The 22,323-nt window shown below is 38.3% G+C and overlaps 1 protein-coding gene across 1 annotated transcript; it reads right to left on the bottom strand.

The window, feature by feature from the left end:
• Positions 1–3,083: 3,083 nt before the first annotated feature.
• Positions 3,084–20,907, bottom strand: WARS1 (tryptophanyl-tRNA synthetase 1). The gene is made up of 11 exons (XM_088539661.1): positions 20,820–20,907; positions 16,819–17,046; positions 15,568–15,772; positions 11,526–11,634; positions 10,612–10,731; positions 10,173–10,355; positions 9,563–9,663; positions 8,184–8,296; positions 6,908–7,081; positions 4,350–4,490; positions 3,084–3,572 (listed from the first exon to the last, which is right to left on the bottom strand). The coding sequence occupies exons 2-11, from the start codon at positions 16,930–16,932 to the stop codon at positions 3,414–3,416; spliced, it is 1,419 nt and encodes a 472-aa protein (XP_088395787.1). The 5' UTR covers positions 16,933–17,046; positions 20,820–20,907; the 3' UTR covers positions 3,084–3,413.
• Positions 20,908–22,323: the final 1,416 nt, after the last annotated feature.

Here is a 22,323-nt window from a genome sequence, read left to right as displayed (position 1 = left end):
AGGCTATTTCACATTGAGCTAAATGGCCCACAGCTAAAGGAATCAACTGTGCGAGTACTGTAAATCCAGGCATCTAAAGGAATAAAAATTGTTTAACAATGTATTATACAGGTTTTTCTTCTGTTTAAAAATGTATTACACAGCTTATCCTTAACTCCATGTACCTAAGCTGGGTATTTGGCTTGTGGATTTCAGAACCTGGCTGCTAATTTTCTCATTTCTTTGCATTACCTTGACCTTCAGCTTCTCTGTTTGCTAACTCCAATAATCACATAACTTTCTTCTGATAAATTACCTAGCTGAAGGCCAGCCAGCAGAAGGAAGACACCACATTTGATGGGTTAGCTTTGCTAGGGACCACAGCTTTCTGTATAGACAATTTCTTTCAGGAATAAACTTCCTGGTCTTGAAAACGGGGAAACTTTTGAAGGAACATTGTACTTCATGTTTTCATGTTGCTGTTGGTTCCTGTTTTGTGGCAATGCTCACAAATATTTGGTTTCAGTATGCCTGTTAGTAAGGAAGAGCCAAGGGAAGCTACTCGGGACCTGTGCTCCTCTGACAACTGCAGTCACACGGTACCAGCTTTCCTTTAAGTACCAGTCTATGCCAAACCTACCAAGGTACCGAGGAAAAGGTCACACTGACCTCCCCATATTTCTGAGCTGGTCACGGTACACGCATAAATTTAACTTCCAGTCTTGCAACCAGCCCCTCTTTGGATTTTCAGCAATCTGAAATCCACCAAATCCAAAACTAAGAGCAACTCCATTGAAAGACTCGATATCCAAAAGGGCAGGAAGAATGATTAAAAATATAGTAACTGTAAATCAAGCCCTTTAAAAGTTAAAAAAACAACAACAAAAAACAAAAACCCAATGAAGTTGGATACAGACTTTGTGCTACATTTTTATTACAGCAAGATGAACAACATATCAACAAATTGAGGAAAATGTAATGAACATTACCTGATAGCATTCTCAGACATTTCACCCATGCTTTTCAAGACTGCTCTGTCATGATCTTTAATTACCTCTGGAACATGAATAATAATTACAAAAGATTTAGGAATTTTCCAAGCTTCCTTTAAGAAACTGTATCATTCCTATAGGACTGAGAAGCACAACACTTGGTAAGCATTTATTTGAGTCTTGGAGTAAAGTGCTTTCTTAGTAAACAAATGATAACTTATTTTGTTGCCACGTGCCCTCCTAGAACTTTCCACTCAGATTTTAATTACTGTGTTATAAAATTAATCTGTAAATTTAGTTAGATTAGAATATGTTATGAGTTTGTCCCATACCCATCTCTTCCCCTGAATAAGTGAAATAACTCTTAGCTAAGGAAACAAATCTTACAAGACTGATGGAAAATTTTCATGAAGAAATTTGTACTAGGGGTTTGTAAAAGCCCTTTAGGATCAGTGTAAGAGCTATGTACTATGTATAGCTCAAAGATGGCAAACACTGGATTGTGAGAACAGAAAGGTTACCGGGGAAAACTCCAGAGCAACAATTAGTTTATTTACTGCTGTATTGCTTTCCTAGGAAGTGCTCTATGATTTTAAAAAGAAATAAAGGTATTTACTGATTGTTAAGCACTTGCTAGCACTATGATACTACGACCGTGGGTGACAGAGAGGTAGGCTATTGGTAAACATGTACTTTAATGCATCAGTCAGTGGTGTTAGATTAACGATGGCAGGTCATGTAAACTGAGAGGATAAAAGAAGAAAGGAAAGCATTCCTAGTTATAACCGAAGTTTGAAACACATAATAAGACTAAATTTGTTGCACACTTCAGTCTTTCCTTGGTCCCTTGCACAAACATAACTCTAACACTAACACAAGCCACTTACAGCCTGGCAGCCAAATGTTTGCTTCTCAGAGAGACAAGGTCGCTGCTGGACAGGACACGTCTGCGCTGCTACCGAGCCAGTGCAGGTGGGAAGGGAGGAATTTTGCAGTGGCTCCCAGCTCCAGGCAGAACAGAGAGTGCAACAAACTCTAATGTGCTTAACAGCCTGAGCCAAGGTCTACTTAAGTCATTCAGAAACCCCAGCCTTGAAAATTCTCCCTCAGTTCAAGTGTAAAAATTAGCTGCCTTCAAAGGCTTAACAACAAATTAAAAATACTTTTCTTAAGAAAAAAAAAAAAAAAAAAAAAAAAAAAAAAGACTACATACATCTATTAGGTTCCACAGCACAGTTTGTTAAAGCTTAAATCTTTCACGCTCATTCTACTGCCTGCTTCACATTTTAAATGACTTTCAAATACCACAAATCAATGTCCACCTGTGTTATCAGAGGTATTTTTGACTTAGGTAAGATGGATCTGGGCTAGCCACTGTCCATTCTATATAAATACCAGATAGATCTAACAGTATGTAGTCAGCACTGTAAATATTAAAACAAACTAGCTAATCGTTTGATTCTCTCTTCCATAAATTATAGCAGAGACACTGAAGTTCTTTTGAAAAAGGGAAAAAATGAGGTATTACACGAGGTATTTCAACAAAATAGATTTCCTCATTAGGGCAGATCTTAAAACAAGCACCACTACTTTAAGTACCCTGGTGCAATAAAACAGGACAAATAGCCCTAGAAATATCACTGTGTCCAGCAGTGACCTCATTTCCATGGCATGGGACTCAACACTTAGTAGAAACTAAAATTTGCATTTTTATAATATCTTCCACCTGAGAACATCAAAGGACTTTACAACCCTGTTGTACCTCCTCCCTTCAGAGGTATTCAGAGCAGTTTTATAGTTGCAGAAATGAAAGCAAAGACAATTTTGTGTGACTTGCCCCAGGTCAAAGGGGAAGAGGACAACAGATTTTTACTATCTCCTGCGTTGAACTCACAGGCCTCCAACTTGCCTCCACTGACCTTGGGCTAAGTCACTCTGGAATCTACTGCAGAGCATTCAGCATTTTCATGCGTGCAGCGTGTTCCCTGGTCGCCCAACAGGACATGAACTCTAGTAAACCAAGCTACACAGGACAAAAGAAAGTGGCGCTGTTGGTTATTAGTTTGAGATACCTCTCTTATCAACATATCTAAAACAATTTACAAGTTAGACTTCAGCATCAAAATGGAAATTTTATTTATATTTTCAACATGAAATACAAAAAAATAGGGTCCTGTACTGACAGACATGCTTCTGCAAGATCAGACAGTTCTGTCTTGTATAGAATCAGCTCCTCAATTTATATATTTTATTTTTAAATAGTTATGAGTCATATTTTAAAACTTTTTCTGTACTCTGATGTTTATTGTACGTACTCATTAAAAGCAATATTTATAAAGCATTGATAGCAGCCTGTGCATAACTAGGGAGTGATGACACACAACAGAAGATGACAAGTATTTGATTTTGGTTTATCAAGTGAGAAGTTACATAGGCATTTCTTCAAAATTCAAAAGCCAGCTTCCGTGGAGTCATGAATTGCTTCACCACTTCATCTGTGACCTGTTTGCGTCTCTCTTGATGGGCTGCTACCAAGGGCTGTAATGTTTCAATAAGCACCTTCTTCAGCTCCCCCGTGAGCAGTTCCCCACTTGTGTAGGCCTGTCAAGGAAAGTGTTCATTGCTAAATATGGTGCTATATGAAGACAGGCCTGGTGACAGGAATTTCTTTAAAAGTCTGGCCTTGGCAAATAAATATTTGGATGTCTACATATATAAGCATATGCTTTAAAAGATCATTTTAAAAATGTTACTTGAAAAATTACTTGCTGCCTTTTAAAAGATTAAGACAGTTGGCCAATTTCATATATAACAAGCTGTATGCGCTGAATAAGCTACATTCACAAGAGTTGAACTTGGAAACCCTGTAACTACTTGCAGGAATCTGCATGTTTTCCTCCCCAGAATCCCAATTTAAATTACCAACTATCTAACAGTTTCCCCTCCCACCCCCACCTTTTTTTTTCCTCCCCTCTGTGCAGCAGGAGGCAGAAGTTCTCATGTTTTCCTCTCACAGAGTTTGGTGAGAGGTTAGGTGTGATTAAAGTAACCTTTTTATAGCAAAGACACTGAGAATCTCCGTTGACACTAGCAGTCACGTTTGCTCTTGGCAATCCCTTGAATATCTCTGCTATTGAAAACACTTTAGCAGCAAATTCAGGCTAAACAGCAGGCTGTTCAGTGCTGGCTGGGGCAGCGCAACTATTGTTTAAAGTTACTGAACACGACAACCTTACTTTCTCTTATCCCAAAGCCATTTGTGATACTAATTCAAGCTGCAACTGTTGCTGGACTTGGAGAAGATTCTGGAAGGACTTCCTTATAGCTTTGTCCTCCCGGTATGGAAGAAACTGTATTATCTTTAACTTGGGTACCTACCTGCTTCAGTTGTTCAAGCTTGTCGTCATCTTCTAGGAAGAAGGTCAAGTACATGAAAGACACGTCAACATCACAGTTCCCCCCGTACTTCCTGTGCTCTTCAATGGTATCTCTACCTCCTGAGAAGGCGTGCTTGTTAATCTGAAACAACGTGAAGATTTGATGGTAGCATTTCTACAAAAGTGCAGATGACTGCACTGAAAGAAGAGGTGGATCACAGCCCTCTGAGGGCTCTATTAAGGCCTATCTTAAAGCTGAATGGGAGAAGGTAGCACAGAGCCTCAGGCCTGAAGCGGGAAGGTCACTGGAAGCTGGTCCAGCAAAATGACTGCGCACACACGTTCCACAGACTGCCGAACAGACCGCCAGCAAGCGTCACGCAAAGAGAATCCAAACAAGATTTGTCAAGGAAGTTTGCTTGCTGGGAGACTGTGCTTGCAAGAAATGTACCCTCCGTATGAAAAAACAAAGATACACATCTCAGCAAGAAATCTGTTTTGAAAGAGATGGAGGAGAAGGAGAAATGGAGAATTTTAACAAACATTCTAAATAAATTCATTTTCTCTCTCCCCCTTTTTTTTTCCTCTCTTTTTTCTCCTCCTGTGACAGAAACAACACAATAAAACAAGTTTAAAGATTATAAAACCCTGGTTATGATGGCTATCCTTAGACAAATGCCCAGTTGCTCAGTCTAAAACTGAGCAGACTACAGACTCTTTTTTTTTTAAGCTTCCTTTGGGCAGATGAATTACTCTGGTAAATATAGCTTATCTACTTATCCTATTCATAGTATTTTAGAAGCCACTGGCCTATTTAAAAGACAGGGTTAGTTTTCAAGAGATGCTAATCTTCCTGAAAGTTTAAAGAAAATAGCCAGGAAGGGGAAGAAGAGCCTTCCCCAATGACAAGCATAGTTTTCATTTGGATCTCAGATATCAACAGCCAATAAAAACACATGCATATGCAGTAAGATTTTATTGGCTTTGGTACTTAGGATTTTTTTATTTCATATTTACCATTCCTGAATATTCTTATAATCTGTATCAATGTTGCTTTTTTTGGAATCTTTCTAACCGCCATGTTACAGATGTCTTGTGGCAGTGTATTGCATACCATAATTATGCAGTGATGAGTATCTTAAGAAAATAAACTGCCATCTGCCACATTACATCTATTCTTATAATGCAGGGCAGCCTAAATAGCTACTTCAGAATCTGTGAAATCAATTTTCTTATATATTACTTTTGCACTTCATATGTCTCCATACTAGATTCCCATTTTTTCACATGCTCCTAATCTCTATAGTTTGCTCTATATTCAATATTCCATATATTCTATTTAGGTCAGAAGAACTGATGGTTTGATGGAGGCATTCTACTGTTTCTTAAAAACAAACAAACAAACAAACAAAAACCCCCAAACCCCAAAGAGTTCTGTATTATTCTTGCATTCATTTCTTAGATACACTGGCCCCTAATCATTGATTGTTTCAATGATTTAATCAATGATCAGTGATGCCCTGATCTCTTTTTTGAATTGATATAGGTAACTTAGAACCTAAATTACAGATTCTAAGACAACATGCAAATAAATGAACTGTAATTTAGTGATATGTGGAATAAGAAGAGTTTACAATAATAAATTTCCTTTAAATAATTTCCCAGATGTTTCTCAGTCTTTTCCAATATTGACTTTCTTTTTTATTTTCTATGACCTGTAAGTTTTGAACTTCATTAATTTTCAATGTATTAGTGATCTGAAAAAGGCTGTAAATTAATAGTTCCTCTTATACAAAAGTGGCACTCGGATTTTAACCTTTAGCTATGACCAGAAGTCACCACTCCTTCTTTAATTTTTGTTTTCCTGGCCACAACAACACCTAGTCTTCCATCAAGTAATATTTTCATAGCTACGTCTTGTGATGCGCTTCCAAAGCTGAAATAAGTTTCAGTTTGTCCTCCCATACTCAATATTGTGTTCAGGATTTCCTTTGGATAGTTTTTATATTTCAACTGGCTAGATCTTTCTCTCTCATTATTCTTCCAACTCACTCAAGGATAGTACAATTCAGACTGAGTGAGTACATGTCCACCATGCAAGATCCCAGCAGATCCCCAAGCAGCAGGGAGTATTTGGCAATTGTTGCAATGTGCAACACTTGATGCTCCCAGTATAGAGAAGCAGTTGAGAGCTGCTTATTTGATTCTTATGAACCATCAAATCTCAAAATGATGGCAACACAGTATTTATTTTTAGAGCAAGAACATCCATGGATCTTATTAATACACTGCTACTCTGCACATAACAGATACACAAATGGGAGTTTTGCTAGCTAATATTTGAATTGCTAGTATAGCTGGCAGGATGATAGATTACTCTTGATATGTCTAGCTACATTTATTTAACTTTGTTAATCACTAAAGATGCTTTGCGATGAAATCAACAGGGAAAAAGCATGACAATATGTTCAAACAAAACGTTAAAGGGATGCCACTGTAATCATGAAGAACAACTCTTCATTATAAAGTTTTGTGCTCTCAAGTTGCACATGTTCTTACCTTGGTCTTGATCTGTTTGGGAGAATCAGTGAGGAAGATTGAAGAGTTTGGATCACTAGCACTCATTTTTGTCTGTGCTCCTTGCAAGGCCGGGAAGAAGACTGAGTGCATTAAAGCTGGTTTAGGAAGTCCAATTCTAGGTGCTACATCTCGAGTCATTCTAAAATAAGGATCCTAGAACAATAATTAATGAAAGTACAAAATAAAACTGAAAAATGTGTTTTAAAAGCTGCTTAATGCTGACTTTTAGACATTAGCTCATGCCTTTACAGGTGGGATCAACAAAAGAAAAGCATTCCATAGCCTACTTCTAATCCCTTCAGGCAGGTAGTCCGCTTTGAGAAACAAACAAACAAACAAAACAGAAAACCCTAATATCTTTTTATTTCTGTATTTCCACTATATACTCCCATTCCTTAAATTAACAGATACATTCAAATAGCTGTGAAAACTATCCTTAACAGCCCGGCCATGGATGCAGAGCAAGATGCAAGGTTCCTCCCACAGTGATCACAGAACCCAAACTAAGTCAGTGATCAAGCTGGCAGGGTTGTGCTGCTGACTTGACTTAGACCAACGGCAAGAGCTTTACCATGTAAAGCAATGGCTGATGAATATAATTACACCATGTTAGGGTGACTGTCCCTGCAAAACTGTTAAAGATTCAGAGACAGTGCAAAAGTTGAACCCTAGAACCAATACTTCTCTATTGCAATGATACTGCCCCTTATTTGTAGTGGATGTTGGTCTATTCTCTTTTTTCTTTGATCTGAATCACTGATTTCTGCAGGTTTTCAGAAGACTACTCCAGTGTTTTGTTATTTCTAGTGATAAAAGTTTTTCCCTAAAGTGCAATGTGAGCCTCTTGCATTGCAAGTTAAGCTCATTACTTCTTGTCCTAGTTACCAGAGAAATGGCCAGAAGTTTCTTCTTAGCCTCATGTCAGTCAGCTTTTGCATAATTGAAGATTTCACAGTGTTTGCTCTCATAGATGCCAGTGCATTGTGAAGCAGGCTGAGATCAAGACCATTCCAAGACTGACAAGAATGAGTAATATAGGAATCCACGATTGTGAGGTTATGAAAGCCATCGTCTTTGTCAGGACACAGCACAACACCCTTTTATCTCTCTAGCCTCTTCTCAAGAAAGGTATTCAGAGGAACTTTTATAGATGTTTTGATATTGCACCATGAATTTTGAAGGATACATTACAAAAAAAAAAAAAAAAAGGCAAATACATGAAAAAAAATCAAATTAAGTAAATGCTATTTTTAACCTGGTCAATAGCACATGGAATAAGACACTGAATATTCTCCTTGCCATTGAAGATCTGTGGAAATGATGAACTGAATGATGGAGCAGCTTGAATAGCAGGGAAGCTGATCTTTCCTAGAAAATAACACATTTGAAAATGCTTAGAAAAAGTCAAAATATGCAGTGATAGAAGAGAAGCCTTTTGAAATACATAGCACATTAAGTGAATCATTCAGATGCTCAGCTGGAGACCAGCTCCTGTCTTTATCATGCAATGTTCTCTCATTTGAGGAAAAGTTTTAATCTTCACTTTCTATGATCTCAACACACCTTCAACTAACATAGAACAGATGAAAGAAGACAAGCTGTGAAAACAGAAGGTCAAGAAAAGGTTTATTAGCACATGCAAACATATCTGCCTCACCTTTCCTCTCTCCAAGTAGCTACCATTCTCAGAAATATCCTTAACTATATCATCAGTCTATTGAATTGCTCATTCTCCTTTGTGAGAGAATGATTACAAAGCTACCTTTTGGGCAACTTCTGTTCTACAGTCTTAGACCCATTACTATGTGTGTGCTATTTACATGAGAAAGCATCTCAGATGTGCCTAATGATCTTTTTAATATAATACTTAATTGTAGAGTGACCAACCTGATTCCACGATCAAAACTGTCTCAGAACTGAATACTAATAGTAGATTTTTTTCCAAACATGGAAAGAAGCTATCACCACAACACAAATATTTTATAGCGCACTGGCAAGGCATGACGCTGGTAGGAATCAGTTCCTTGGCAACAGGGGAGGCTGAAAAGCTGCTGCTGGGCTGCTTACTGAGCAGAGAATGATGCTCCCACTCAGGAATTCCAATGTTTTAATGACATCTTTGACACAGAATCTTTCTGTGGCCAAAGCGATAGTAATGTGCAGTTACAGTGACGTAAATGAAAGATAGTTACCCAGCACCTTGATAATTGGGCGTTTGAGCACCTCTTAATATACACGCAGAAAACAAAAGTTAATACATTTATTTTCTGGAGAAAAGCTTCTATATTATTTTATAATGGAAATTTCCGGGAAGCATTGCTGAGTATTGTAGTAATATATACAAAAGAAAAAAAAAAGAAAAAAATAATTCTATATCCTGGGCACTTTTGTGCTTTGTACTTCACTGTTACTAAGGCCAGAAAGCAATTCTCATTTTCACTCCAAAATGTTTTCAATAGTGAGGAATTAGAATTAGCTAGAAATATGTATCTTGTTTTTTCTCTTTGTTATATGAACAGAATATAATATGTTATGTATGTTATATAAACAGATAGTCTGTTTATATAGTTATTTAAATAGTTCTACAGAAAGTGAGAACAGGCATCACTTCCAGAAATCTGTATTATTTCTTACCAATGCAATCACTGTCTGTAAAGCCAAAGATTCCTTTCACTTGGTTAAATGTAACATGTTTCTGAACTTTGACGATGTTTTTGTAGAATCCTGTACTTGTCCTGCAAGAGAAGTGGAAAAATAAAGAGGAGTCAAAAGCAGAACCTTGTTTCTAGAACTGTCTTCTCAATAGCAGTTTCTTTTTCAAAATCTTGTTTAAACTTTGCTGAAAGTTCAAATAATAACCTGTACTGTTGCATTAAGCTAACTGACCAAAACAAGCTGCTGAAAAAACTTCTTTAAGAAAAGTAATATAACTCAGACAAAGTGTAAACACATCTCAAAGGCTGCAATACCATCTTAAAACAAAATGGAGGTTTCTTGGTGGTTTAGGATTTTTATATACATGTTTTTAACGTAAGCTTAGGCATCACACACATAATTTCTTGTTCATATATTATACAGAAAAATGTAAGGAGAATATATCTAAAACATATAGATAGCAAAAAAAAAACTATTATTAAATATTATGCACCTTGCCTTGAAGCTTTGAAATCCAGATATATTTATCTACACTGCTGTCAAAGCTCGAGTGAAAAATTACACTGCTCTAAAGCAATCTTATACTTACCCCAAGTAGTCTAAATCAGAAAAGATAAAGGTTTTATTGACATCAAAGCCACATGCAATAATGTCTTTTACATTCTCTATAGCATATTCATATGCCTTCTCAGTTGTCAGGTCCTTCCAAAGGTATTTCTCATCGTCAGTTAACTGTACGACTAAGGGAACATCAAATACTTCTTGTAGCCACCTAATAAAGGCAGGAAGATTTTATCTCAGAATAAGTTAAAATGAAGCCATAAGGTCATGCAGATAAAATATTTTCATACATTTAAACAAAAATGTCTGCTTTTCTTATCTTTGTACCGTATACACTTACTTGTGCCTATGTGAACCGAAATAATTGGAATCCGTTACAACGTACCATTTTAGAAGTTCTACAAACATTATTCAGTATTTCATTAGAAAAATATTTTTGATTAATATGAATGGTTGAAATAACTTACTTTGTGAATATAAATGGGATAAGATGACCAACATGCATTGCCTGTGAGGATGGGCCTCTGCCAGTATAAAGGTAAAAGGACTTCTTATTTTCATAGGCATGAAGGACTTGGTCCATATCTCTAAAGGAAAAAAACAGAAAATATGAAGCATTTCTTACAAAACTTAAGAATAAATAACTATAGCAAAAAAGCTTCTATTCAAATTCTGAGTCTCTGTAACACCAAATGTATTTATCAATAAAATACAGTATACAGCAAACATACCCAGGTCCAGAGACCATATGAAAAAAGAGAAACCAAACCAAAACCAAACCACCCCTTCCCCCCCGGCCCCTCAAAAAACAACAAAAAAACCCCACCACACTTCTAAAATTACTTCAAATCACTTCACTGGACATAAAGTCCATCAAAACGGGTCTGGGCATCCTTTCCTTTTCCCAAAGTGAAGACGTGTGATTTAGCTTATATCCCCACACTAAAGTTTCTCCCTTCCCAGAAAGGGTGCCATGTCCAAACAACCTATTAGGAATAACCTCTGGAAGGGCCAGAAGTCCACGTATGCCAGAAGTTGGCTGTGCAGAACAGTGGAAGGCTCAGGCTTATCCCCTGAGCCTTGTTCACCACACAGGTACTGCCTCAGTCCCATGCGTGGCTGAACTCAGCAGTGACTTCATGTGGACGCTGGGGTTTTCATTTGCCGCTAGGCCAGTTCCACTACCTGGCTGCTAAAACACTGGAACTTGTACAAAGGAAAAATTCCCTACACATTTTTTCCTTTTTGTAATTAATGAGGTCATACCAGAAACTAATGTGTACTAAAAAAGAAGCTTTTTTTCCTTATAGTACTCACAAAAACACCATCTAATCTGATCTTTAAGTTTAAAACAAACAAACAAACAAACACACACCCTCACCTATGAGAAAAAAAGATTCCTCTGCGTAGAAAGCGGTGGGGTTTTTGCCCAGTAGCTCTCTCTATTCGATTGATCAGGTCCGTGTCAATTTTACTGCTGCCAAACCGAACTACAATAATAATAATAATAAAGTAAAATTGAAATGCAGCTGCAACCAAATCACTCCCATTTCATTTTTTCTAGAATTACTGCTTATGCCCTTCCATTACCATAAGACTTTGTACTAAATTCAAGTTACCTGACTATACACAAATTCATTACTAAATGAGAGGTGAAAATAGAACTATCCATCACTCACCATTATTCAACAGGCACAAATTCTTGTTTGCAATTGTTCATTCACTCTAGGTCAACCAAGCAAGGAATCACACAAAGCAAGCACTGAAGCCATCCACCGATTAGAGAAAATGCCACTAAAAGAAAAATGCTTCAGGAAACACCAATTTAACCTGTATGTTTTGAAGAGGTATATCTGCTTCTCCTGAGCAGACCTCAATTACCACATTAATTTCTTCCTATCAAATAAAAGGCATTAGAAAATGGCAAAATAAAATTCTAATCTGGACGAATATTAACAGAGTTCAAAAGAAGATGAAAGTGTTTGATGATGGTTTATGAAATGCTGGTTTATGAAAGTGTGCAATACAGCTGAGTTGTACTACACATATTTCCAGTATGTTAATATGAATTCTAACGGTTACAAATGCAGTTCAAGTGATGATATAGACAGTTAATGGTGCGAGTCTTTTTATAGGTTTAACAGGTACTCCCTTCTATAGATATTGGATCTGTTCTACTTGAAACATCATAAACTGGGAGAGTTCAGCACTTTTCAGAACCTCTATACAGAGAGACTCTACCTTCCTAGACAGCTGCTAACAAATACGCATTCTCCCTAATAAGCTTTTTAATTCTTATAATTTTCTGTCACCAAAAGACAGCTTTTGTCACCAAAAGACAGATTCTGTCACCGAAATTCTTATAATCTTTATAATTTTCTGTCACCAAAAAGACAGCTTTAGTTTACGATATGATAAGAAGTCCCGAAAGCTGAACAGCCTGCTCCACTGTTTTCAAAGGGATGGTTGTGTTGCTAAAAATTTACTGTGTACTTTTCCTCTTCCACCATTGTCATGTTACATTTGAACAAAGAAAACTAAAACTACCGGGTTTTAGTTACACAGTAACTTTACTGACCAAGTCGCTCTCAATAATCTTTGAAAGGTCATGGAGACCTGGAGAGGTTCCTGGGGATTGGAAGAAAACCAACGGCATTCTGAGTCTGCTGGAAGGGTAAGGAGGAAGATCTGGGGAGGTAAGGAGGTCTGCTTCACCATGATCCCTGAGAAGGCAACTGAGAAAATAAACTGTTCCCAAATACACTAAAGACAAGAAAGTGACTGTGAGTAGCTCGGAAGACTAAAGCATTCCCCACCAGCCTAACAGGCACCACGATGAGGTGACTAGCTCAGTGTGTGAGAGGATGCATTGGATACTGCGTATCTCAGCTTTGGTAAGGCTTTCACACTGCCTCCTGTAACATCCTCCCAGACAGACTGCTGGAGTGCTGAAGTGGACTAAGAACTTGCTGAATTGCTGGGATTACAGCGTTGCGATCAGCGGCACAAAGTCCACCTGGAGGCCAGTTATCAGCGACGTACTTCGCAGGTTGATACTAGGGCAAATACGATTTAATATCTTCATTAATGACCTGGTCAACGAGCCAGAGTGCACCCTAAGCAAATTTGCAGATGACACGAGACTGGAACAGTGGATGGTACACCAGATGTTTGTACTGCCATTCAAAGGTATCCCAAGTGGTTAGAGAACTAAGCAGACAGGAATCTCAAAGTTCAACAAAGGAAATGAGAAGTCTTGGTCTGGGCAGGAATAACTCCTAGTGACAGCTGGCTGCAAAGAGGCTTTGCAGAGAAGGACCAGCTGGACAAGTTGTTGAAGGTGAAAAAAATTATTGTACTGTGACAGATGTTGAATACTGGCACAGGCTGCCCAGAATGGTTGTAAAGCCTCCATCCTTGGAGATATTCAAAACCCAACTGGAAAAGGTCCCCAGATGACTCTGCCCCAGGGTTGGGCTGGATGATCTCCAGGGGTCCCTTCCAACTTCAACCATTCTGTGATTCTGTGTCACCTGAATATTCAGCTCACTGATAAATATCAGCACTCTAACATTCCTCTTTTTCACCTATTCATCTTTTCTTCACTCATCCTCAAGACAAAAAGCCTGCATTCTCTAGGGATGCTCATCTCTAGCACTCTGCTGACCCAACCTTTCTTCCCACAAAATTTGCAGGCTGTTTTGGTGTGCAAGCAAGTGCACGGCTAGGACAACAATTTGAGAAAATGCCCCTTTCAATTAAAATGCCTTTTTTTTTTTCATTCTTTCAAGTCTGCATATACACAAACACAATGGCACCTTTCTTTGGTACTGCTAATAAATACATGGATTGGTTTTTTCCTTTACTGTAAGAGCTGTCAGATGTCAAATTCTTGGACAATATGTATTTTTATTATCTTTTTTTCAAGTAAGGAGGAAGTATAACAATAGCAAATACTATCTGCTTCACTTCCTGGAGTAGCTCGCGTTCTTTGAAAAATTTCCAACGCATCGGTTAGAACAAGCTAAATGACTCATTCACCAAATTCAGCTACCAGTGTAAGTGTGGAAAAACCCTTCAGGCTAATTCACCATTGGAGGGCGGGTCAAAAGGCAATATATGTGCACATACACACACACACACACACACACACACACACCACTTACTACCGGAAAAAAGAACACTGGTTTTACTTATTTACAGTAAAGTCATACTAGTCATTCTCAAAAAGACATCAAGATTGTGCCAGGGAGTTTACTTTCCTCACTTTTCTACAAGTATTAGAAACCCCCTCAAGAAAACCCTGAGCCTTCCTCCTGCCTCCTACACAAGGAACAAAATAAGAAATCTTGTCTATCTTTGATTCTGACAATTCCTCTCTTCCCTCTCCCCTGTGGTGGTACATGTTTCTTAGTATGCTTCTCCCTTTCCAACTTTTTTTTTCCTATAGCCTTTTGCAGACTAAACCAATAAACACAGTCATTTGATGTGATCTTACATGAGTGTCACATCCACTCAAAACTCAAAAAAAAAAAAAAAAAGTGTTGACAACTAGAAATTCAGCTCCCAAATGCAAACATAAGGTTGCAGCTACATAAGGTTATATGGTCTATCATTAGAACCAAGCTACTAAGAAGACACCAGCAATTTAATACTATTAAAGAATTTTCATTGAAGCACACTCATGCTTTGGAGGTTGTTAATTGTCTTAAAAAGAACAAAAATAGCATGAATTAATGACGAGTTTTGTTACCTATTTCTGCAATATAGATCCAAACAACCTGTGAAAATAGCTATAAACCCAATAAGAAAATTAACAAAACCTCTGTTTCTTAAGATTGCAAATTTTGAAAGTTTTGTAACATCCCAATCTAATTTTTTTTCTATTAGATGATTATTTTCTGTGCAATCTGCATCTTTTTGATTCCAAACTGCACTTAGTTGCTTGAAAGTATCTTATGATGTAGTCACAGCACTTAGATTTTTACATTACTTTTGGGTTGACTCTGCCCTACCTAATGTGAAGGTCAAGTCATATGTGGAATAATAGTTACAGCCAGACTTCCTACTATTACTTTTCTGTATCATAGTCACCAAAAATGCAGTTATTCATTAATAGTTTCTTCATTAACATAACTTCTAATAACAATCCTTATGCTAAAAATGAATTGTGAGTGAAACTTTTAAGCCTGAAAGATCTTCACAATCTACTTAAGTCTTCCATAGGAAAGCATTTCCTAAGACATTTTCAACTCCTACAGCAAACTCTTTAGACAAGTGAATGCTAAGATTAGACATAAATTAAAACTTGTCTATGTCTATTCCATGATCATGGGTTGGAATTTATGATCTTTTGCTGTTTTTGTGATCATCAGAATCACTTTACAGAAATTCACTAGTAGCAGTGAAGAAAGAAGTTATACCTATGAGTTTGTCATAATCCACGCCCTTGGCATTTGAGGTCTGCACAGTCCAGGGGTCCACCAGGTCCTCATCCTCTTCTTTAGTACCATTGTTTATTGATGCAAGATCTCTCGGAGGCAAGCCTGCCTGATAATCCTGCCCTGTTGCTGTTTTATATGACAGTTTTAATGACAGTAGCATCCTCACTGCTGCATCAATTTCATCCTAAACAGAGAGGGAAAAAAAAAAAAAAAAAAAGCAGGTGTTTGATTTAATATACTCAAAAGCTATAGCATCCATACTTTTACTAATTTATGAGGTGTAAATTAGGTCTTTACATACATGTTTGCAGGATCAATGCTCAACAGAAATGAAAAATAGCTTCCTAACCATTAGAATTTAGACTATCACCATTGGCAAGATATTTAAAATCCCTCTGCCTGACCTTTCCCTTTGTGCCTGAGGAAAAGAAAATATTTGATTTTCAGAGGTATAATAATCATAAATGAGAAGCTATTTAGATATAATACAAATTGTTATCTAATTTACTTATTAGAACTGTTCTCGCAGTGGCTCAACTTAAAATGACTTACTCTTTATAATTCACTGGTAGACCTGAAGAAAACAAGAACAGGAAGAAAACAAACAACTTTCAGTGTTATAACCGTTCTGATAGATGGTTATGGTGACATCACACACAAGTCATAAATATATCAAAGTTTTATTTGACTACCCGTTTCAAAGGCTCATTCCACAGGCACTCCCTACCCATAATCAACCTATATTAAAAATGAGCTCTCTTTGCCAATGTATCAATGACAGAATAGGGAACTTGAAACTAGTGGAATTGATGGCAAGTTACTAAATTACTTAAGGAAGACCAAGCAGGAGTTGTCAGTACAGTTACAGAAAAATATAGTTGCCGATATGTACAATAATTCATGTAGAAAGATTTCAACACAGAATTTAAAAACAAAGCAGAATGTAATACAAACTTCATTTGAAAACCAACTAGCTTCATATAGCACCGAAATTGTCCGAAACAGACTTTTAAGACTACAACTGTTTTTGCTTCAGGAGTAAAATCTTTGCTCTTGCTAAGGTCTACCTCGCTCCAGGTACATTCAAAGTAGACACTATGAACAAGTATTTTCAAACAGAGATTTTTTTCTTATCGTAATAGAGATTTCTGAATAACCATAATTTTTAATGCTACTTAAGGACAGATCTAAGCTTAAAAATGAAGAGTTCAACACACAAAACGAAAATACCTTTGGTGCTTTTCCCGCTTTCAGTGCTCTGACTTTTTCTCCTTGTTCAGTTACTTTTTCGAACAGCTGAAGTGGACTCAAAGATTTCAAATCACAGTTCTCAACATCAGCCATTTTCCAGGAGTGTAAAAGGTCTTTTTATTTACAATTCAGATAAATCTTCTTCAGATGAGTCTTCCAGTTTTTCAGCTTGTAGATTCAAAACAGCAGCAGCAAACTGAAGGAGAACTGTAGGGTGATAAATAGTGTGTTTTATTCTCCTATGCATATGTTCAAGATTAGATTGCTGGAATAAAAATATAAAAAGTATATTGACCCCATACTTAATTTTGTCCTTTTGAAGACTGTGGGAAACTACAACTGCATAGCTTGCAATAGAGTAATTCACAAAATATAGAATGCTAAATAGCGTATGCGTAAGCAAGCATACAATTTTGGTTATGAATCACATTAAAACCAGTAAGGTTATTATTGTTCTACATCACAAACATACTGATCTTTAACCCTTCACTTAAGACCTACAAGTGTGTCATAAATAAGTTCTCCCTTACTTAGTATTAGTTAATGCACCTCTTAGTATATACCCTAGTATTTCAGAGAAAGGAAGCTCATGTGACATAGATTACACTGGATTAACTTCCATTTTATTATATTACATATGTACAGTGACACAGCAATTTCTGTTGCCACAGGAATTTCTTCTTCTAACATTTCAAAAATTACCTGATACATTATCTCTACAGACTGATGCCAGAAATACAGGGAGGCTGCTACCTGCCTGCCATGACAGTGAAAACATAGTTCAGCTGCTGAGGCAGAGATATTTTATTTTAAGTTGTTGTTTAAATGCAGCAGCTCGTTATCAGTGTTTTTAGAACATATAAGGTCTAAATAATTTTTATGGAAAAAAAAAATCAAGCACTGTGCTGTTTAAATATTTGAAACTGAGGATAAACAAGCATTAGCTTGGTGTGCAAGAGTGACTTTTAAAACCATTATGGTTCCAATTACAGTGAGTTCACCATATTTACAGAGAAGAAAAAAAAAAAAAAACAGAAATGGAGAGAAGGGAACATAATTTGTCTGAAAAACAACACTGCAAGTAAAAATGCTACTATCACAAAAGGATCCATTTGGGATAAACATATCACAAGAGCAGGGTACACAGACAAGGATATAGATAATTATAAAATGATTTGATACAATTTTAGTAACATGAGACACTGCTAAAGGTTCTGATCATAGGTAGAAGCAAAGTTTCCTGTGAACGCTAACTTGACTTGCCCAGCATGGTTAAGTGCTGCACCACAATCTGATGTGACTGATTAACCACCCAAGCTATTTTATATCTTTTTTTCTTGAGGAAGGTCACATCATCTTAATTCATAAACCGATGTTTATTTTATATTGTACTCAGATGTGGTAGTGACAGAAGCAATGCAACTTGGAAGAGTAAGTTGGCCTCTTACTGAGCTGCAAAGGTATGTTAGAAAAACAGCATTTACCCTAAGCATTTTCTATCTTGCTGTGCCCACATTTTAGTCCATGTAGGAAGATTTTTGTGTCAATTAAATGCTTTGACTTCCAAAGAATTATGTGGATGCTGGTATTTATTCAGAGAGAGTTACTTGCAGGTTCAGAGACAATAAAACAGCCATTGAAAGCCTCTTCCTCATGATGGTGTAAATACTTAGCAGGCTTCCCATTAAAGCTTTCATATGAAATTGAATTGTAGGAGGATTTGTGCTCTGCAACCACTGTCATTTCCCTTCTTCTGAAAAGACGAGCCTTAAAGCAAGCAAAGTAATTTTTTTTTTTTTTTTTTTTTTTTTTTTTTTTAAGAGGGACACAAGTTTAGATTAAACTATTCTAGAATGCTGGAGAGACTCCCTAACACACTATTGATACATGGCTACATGAACAGATTGGATTTACAGACTTAACTCAAGTAAATGATAAGAGTTATTAATAAAAACCACACACATTTAGTTCCCCTTTACCATAACGATAAAAAGTCTACAATATTTGTGTTAGCTTTTTAGCAGTGTATCAAACCTTCCTTTATAAAATATTCAGGCTAGCTACAACCTTGGGTCTATTTACAAAGTACATATTTAAACTGTCATTGTGAGTAGCCTTTGAATGCCTAAAAATTCTAAGGAGGTCTTGCTCTTTATTAGACAGCTGCAGGATTCCCAAGTTTCAGCTTTGGTTGAACACCAGTAAGAAAGCTGAAAAGTGCATAGTTCTACTCGCTAATTTTGTTTGCCTAGTATATTAACACAGATATTGATACAAAACTTAAATAACATAATTGACTAAAATAAGACTGAATAGTATTTTATCAGTGATCTTTAAGTTTTGAACCCTTTGAACCCCTATTGATCCCACTGACTTTGATTATTTGAACTCTGATAGTGTTATTTTAAAGCCGTAATTTGAAACATATCAAATAATTATCTGACATATTCTATAATTAACTTATATTTATTTATTTGGATACTAATATTTTCCTCTTTATCATGGGCACAAGTTATTTAACTGGAAAAGAGAATATATAGAGTAAATCCATACTAGGAAAGATTTAGGAAAACTAACACACAATCTGTGAAGAAATATCCCAGCTACACTTGCTGTCTTCAAGTTTTACAGAAAAAAAAAAAAGTAATCGGGAATTATTCTTTGGTGTTAAGCAAATTGTGCCTGGGCCTTTTAACTTAATTCTGTTATTCTGGAATGTACGTTCTTGCAGATAGATTGCCTCCTTTCTGAAAGGCTTTTATTCTTTTCAGCTGAGCAAACATTCCCAAATGAGAACACATTTTTGGTAGGAAGCAGCAAAAGTAATCTAGTCGATGCAGCAAGAGAGGAGAATTCAACCCAGAAATTTAGTTACAGAGGACAGAGGTCTTCAAGCTTTTGAAATTCATAAATGCAGTTTTGAATTATTCAAAGAAACAAATGGATTTTCTGCCTTTTTTTTCCTAAAAACATTATTCTTCATTTTTTACTGCATTACATAAACAAAGAGTCCCAGACATGTTAAGTACTTTATATAAATGTTTCTGGATGGAAAACAAAACAAAACATCCAGGAACTTGAAAACGCACTACTAAGACCTCTAAGACAAGAGCCAAAGATGAACTTAAATGCCACAATTTTGTTGTGTAAACTTGAAAGCCAAGAATTACATGCTTGTTCTTCCTATATTGTGGGTAACTTGTAATGATCCCACACTCGTGATTGTTTAAGAATATCACATTAATAAGACAAAGCTCAGAAAAAAAAATCCTGTGAAGAGGCATCAGGAAACAACCGTCTGCTCTTCTCTTCCCAGCTGAATGACAGTCGCAGATCTATGATCATTTTCAGTGCTTGGGGTCTGATTTAGTAAGTGCAGAGGACTGGGAAACAAAATATAGAGGGTTCTATTGTGTTAAGAAGTGCTCTTTCATAACAAACACTTCATGAAGATACATTATAACTTTCAAAGAAATCCGCATTACAAAAGCAATGACTTTTCACTGAGTTCCATGAACAAATGGAAGTATCTAAACATAAGCCTAACAGCACTTATGCTCCCCCAAAATGCGCCAAGCAAACAAAGATGAAATTAAAGCAGGTGGCACGTCCGCAGATACCACATGAAAGGCTCCTTAAGGACTGCTCCAGCAGACGCTGCATTTTACAGCTTCTCGCGCAGACCAACCATTAATTTTCTCGTGAAAACCTCGCGGCGGAGCCCGGGCGCGCGGCCCGCTCCGCCCCGCAGCAGAGCCCCCTCCTGCTGCGCGGCGCTTTCCCGGGGCCCACGGCAGCAACGCGGGCACCGGCACCGCCGGCCCTGCCCGCCTGCCGCACCGCCACCGCCGGCCCTGCCCTCCACGGAGCTGCCCGGCCCGGGCCGCTCTCCCAGCGCCCTCCCGGCCCGGCTCTGTCCCGGCCCGGCTCTGTCCCGGCCCCGGCCCCTGTCCCGGCCCCGGCCCGGCCGCCGCTCGCACCGTCGCTCCTCAGGACGCCGCTGTCACTGCCATTGCATCACTCCTCACCGGCGCGCCCCTCACTGCCGTCCGTCTGGAAACGCGCTCCTGCCGGAACCCTTCCTTACCACCGCCTTCCCTACCCGCCGCCGCCGGGCGCGCCTCAGCTGGAGGCAGCCAGTGACCAGGGCCTGCCGCCGCTGGAACGGGGCTTTTCTGCCCTCGTCGTCTGCTCTTCCCGCACCCTTTCTCGCCTAGAGCGCGCGGGGCAGGCTGGGTCTTTCCAGGAGGGCGGTATGTTTCCGCCCGGCGCGCTTTAAAGGACGGAGCGGGCAGCCTCTAAGGGGGTTGTGCAGCCGCTGGCGGCGCCGCCGCAGGTACCGGGGCCGGGGCCGGGGCCGGGGCCGGGGCCGGGGCCGGGGCCGGGGCCGGGGCCGGGGCCGGGGCCGGGGCCGGGGCCGGGGCCGGGGCCGGGGCCTCTTCGCTCTTAGGGTGCGTTGCTGCTTGTCCCGCTGGCTTTCTGGTAGCTGGCCGCGTTATAAAGCATGTCAGCAATGCCACAAGCTGGTTGAAACAGGTGTTAAAGTCTTTTATGTTTACAGCAAAGTGCAACGTGCACTTTGGGGTTTTATTTAGTTAGACCAAGGTTGGCAACTTTGGGACAGTGTTGATGTAGAAAAGAAAGTTAGATGGTAGGTCTTCAGTTTCCTTCTGGTGTCTTAAGGGGAAACCCCTTACCTGGTGTGTTCAAGGAGTCATCTTAATTCTTAGCTTCACACAACCTTTTTTGGCTTTCACACACGCGTTTGTGTGTGTGCAAAAGTAAAATAGAGCTGCTTGGGAAGTATAGAGTAGCTATGAAGTTTCACTCCATCCCTTCTTGTCTGTCTGAAGTTATAGCTTTTTGAACAGAGGTCAATTTCTTAATATGTTTGTTTTTTTGCAACGAGTCACGGCTGGGGGCCTGTTTTCAACAGCGCAGCACAACTGGTGACCTCTATTCCCGTTACTGAAGCAGTAACTTGGGAACAGTTTTTGGAACCTCAGCTTAAGTTAAGGCTTATGGTGACCTTGGAGTGCAGTTCTTCAGTGTGTTTTATTTGCTACTGTTTTATTTGGTAACAGTTTTTTTTCCATAAAGCTGAACGGTGGGAGGAAGGGTACTTATTAACTGCTGATGCTGTTCTTTGATACTTAAGTTATCCTGTCACTGCTTTTAGCAAGTGTAAAGTTCAGATAAAGAGCTAGAATGTCCTCTAGAGGGAGATCGTGATGCTTTTTATGTGACTAAATTTACTCACCCTATTCCAGGTAAATCCTGATCATTTATCTTGAAGAGGTTTCCTGAATGTGCGTTTTTGTATAGTAGGAGCTTGTTGTCTGTGTCTGTACTTGAAAACTTCATTGCAGAATACAGACAACAGTCTGTAATCTTGTTAAAGGTTAAGTAAACCACTTTTTAAAACTTTTTATTTTAAACTTTAAATGCAATCTTGATTCTGAAGTGAGTAATCCTTCTGAATTC

The sequence above is a fragment of the Tinamus guttatus genome, unplaced genomic scaffold, assembly GCF_059628265.1.
Source record: "Tinamus guttatus ecotype Peru unplaced genomic scaffold, ASM5962826v1 Tinamus_guttatus_pri_ptg000048l, whole genome shotgun sequence".
NCBI classification, from domain to species: domain Eukaryota; kingdom Metazoa; phylum Chordata; class Aves; order Tinamiformes; family Tinamidae; genus Tinamus; species Tinamus guttatus.
Note: the sequence above shows the minus strand (reverse complement) of the source record. Positions and strands in the feature narration are given on the sequence as shown.